At 42.6% G+C, this 2,366-nt stretch overlaps 2 protein-coding genes across 6 annotated transcripts in view; one reads left to right on the forward strand and one right to left on the reverse strand.

Annotated features, from left to right (window-relative positions):
- aig1 (androgen-induced 1 (H. sapiens)) overlaps positions 1-538 on the forward strand; it is a 16,548-nt gene extending 16,010 nt beyond the window's left edge. For all 4 annotated transcript variants that reach the window (XM_016662126.1, XM_016662124.1, XM_016662125.1 and 1 more), the window contains one exon: positions 159-538. In XM_016662126.1, the coding sequence (XP_016517612.1) occupies positions 159-178 (20 nt within the window). In that variant the 3' untranslated portion in view covers positions 179-538. The remainder of the gene's footprint in view (positions 1-158) is intronic.
- A 779-nt stretch (positions 539-1,317) lies between these two features.
- adat2 (adenosine deaminase tRNA specific 2) overlaps positions 1,318-2,366 on the reverse strand; it is a 3,073-nt gene continuing 2,024 nt past the window's right edge. The window contains exons 4-6 of one of the 2 annotated variants that reach the window (XM_016662127.1): positions 2,184-2,290; positions 1,670-1,742; positions 1,318-1,433 (exon numbers count right to left, since the gene is read on the reverse strand). In XM_016662127.1, coding sequence (XP_016517613.1) covers positions 1,700-1,742; positions 2,184-2,290 — 150 coding nt within the window. In that variant the 3' untranslated portion in view covers positions 1,318-1,433; positions 1,670-1,699. The remainder of the gene's footprint in view (positions 1,434-1,669; positions 1,743-2,183; positions 2,291-2,366) is intronic. The other variant, XM_007574747.2, reaches the window with a different exon arrangement.

Below are 2,366 nucleotides of genomic sequence, written 5' to 3' on the forward strand. Positions count from 1 at the left end.
TTTGTCTCTTCCTGTTTGTCTCTTCCTGATTGTCTCTTCCTGATTGTCTCTTCCTGTTTGTCTCTTCCTGATTGTCTCTTCCTGATTGTCTCTTCCTGATTGTCTCTTCCTGATTGTCTCTTCCTGTTTGCCTCTTCCTGTTTGTCTCTTCCTCTCAGAAAAGGTCAAAGGTGAGTGACCTCCTCTGCCTCCATAGCCGCTTTGCGGACCGAGCTGAAGCCAGAACCACCGGACCTCGCTGGACCGGCAGCAGACCAGCTGAGGAACAGAACCTGTAATCATCAGTGAACCTTCGAGTCGGATGACGATGAATCCTCTGTTGTTGTTTTCGTTTGTGTCTTCGTGTCGTTTTGCTCCAAATGTTCGGCTGCAGAAAGTCGAGCTGCATGAGTTCTGGGAGGAAACCCAAACAGCTTCTCACCAGGCGGAACCGACGGTTCCTGCAGAACAAATCAACTCCCATCTCATCGTCACACTACTTTTCTGGAGGAAACTTGTGGTTGTTTTAAGGTGCAAATAAAGCTTGAACAAATCTGCAGAGTGGGTCTTTACTGGTTCCAGCGGTTCTGCTCAAACTGGGTCAGATTTCCCTCTGCTGGAGCTCGGTAGCATCAGAACAAGAGAAATATAAATGCAACATGTAAGGCCGTTACAGAACATGTGAATTATGTCAAAATTAAATCGGAGCTGGACTGTCAATATGATTGAAACTGAAGTTAGCGTGTTAGCATTAGCTTCCTCTAAATATGATGTTGGTTTAGCATTGGTGTCTTTAAATACAATATTGGTGCAGCACTGTAGCAGAACTAATGTCTAAAATTAGCGCAGCTAGCTGTTTAGTTAGCGCTGATCACTGAACCAGGTTTCAGTATCGATGAGTTCCTACAGCTTTTCAGCAGAAAGTTAGTTTAATGAGTCAGAGAAGCTTCCTCCTCTTCCTCACTGCTTCCTGTCTGCTGCTCGACTGGGAGGCTTAAGCTCGACACACACACACACCGCTCGTTAACACACCGCGGTGTGTGTGTGTCTCATTAAAACATCAGCTCCGACACTCTGAGGTGACACATTCAAACATTTTATTTTTGGATTCTGTTCTGCTTTCATTATCAATTTCCATGTTTTAGATGTTGTGAATAATAAAACACTTAAATAAAAAATGTAAAACAATAAAATAAAAAAATCTGTAAAACCCGATCAGATGTTTGAGGTCAGAATCATCCAAAGCGACTTCAGGCTTTATTTCCCCTCAGTTTAACTGCTCCCCCTGCTGGCCGACTCATAGAACAACAACTGGAAACAACAAGAAGAAACGACATGAAACGTTGCTCCAAAATATAAACAGGTTTTATTATGGACAAAAATAATAATAACACAACATGTAAATAACATAAATACTAAACCAGGTCAGTCCTTCCTGGTTTTGGGTTTCGGGGCTGAAAACAAAAACAGATTTAAGCTTAAAAAGAATCAAATGTTTTTCACAGCAAAGGTGAAACCAGGGTTAGCAAAAATAAAACCATGAGGTCAGAACCTTCTCAGTGTGTATCTACAGAATAAATAACGATTTAATAACATTAACTGATTTACAGATAATAAATAAAATGAAACATAAAAGTGAATTAAAAGCAAAATAAAAAATCTAGAAAAATAGAAAGTTTGTTTTATTCACCGTTTGGATTCTCCTGTTTGTAGAAAGTTTTCAGCATCTCAACAGCTTCATCTGCTCTGTGACCTGGAACACACTGAACACACACACACACACACACACACCGTCAGACAAAGAACACAACACTCACATCCTGAGCGTTTCCAGACTTTTTCTATCCTTCATGTTAAATTAGAAAGGAATGAAGAGAGGAAGGAAAGGAACAAAGGAAACCAGGAAAGGAAGGACAGAAGAAAATGATGAAACATGGACAGAAAGAAAAACACACGAAAGGAAACAACGAAGGAAAGAATGACATGAGGAAGGAAAGACGGAAAGGAAAGAAGGAGATGAGTGAGGAAGGAGGAACATGAAGAGCAAGGAAAGAAAGGGAAGGAGATAAAGGAAGGACAAACCGAAGGAAAGACTGAAAGGAGGATTCAAGATGGTGGCATAGTCAAAGTCTGGAAACACAAACAAAGTCCAAGAAGTGACCCTGCAGGTCAACCTGGGGTCAGAGGTGAAGTGTGACACTGACCCTGAAGGTCGTCCCGGTGTCAGGAAGCTCAGCAGAAGAGAGGTCCAGAACCGAGCCGCACCCTCCAAACCGCTCGTTGCTGCAGCCGTAGACGACCAGCGGGACGTCTGGAGAGTCAAGGACCAGCACACACTGACACACACTGACACACACACTGACACACACTGACACACACACTGACAC

The sequence above is a fragment of the Poecilia formosa genome, unplaced genomic scaffold (genome assembly GCF_000485575.1).
Source record: "Poecilia formosa unplaced genomic scaffold, Poecilia_formosa-5.1.2 Scaffold360, whole genome shotgun sequence".
NCBI classification, from domain to species: domain Eukaryota; kingdom Metazoa; phylum Chordata; class Actinopteri; order Cyprinodontiformes; family Poeciliidae; genus Poecilia; species Poecilia formosa.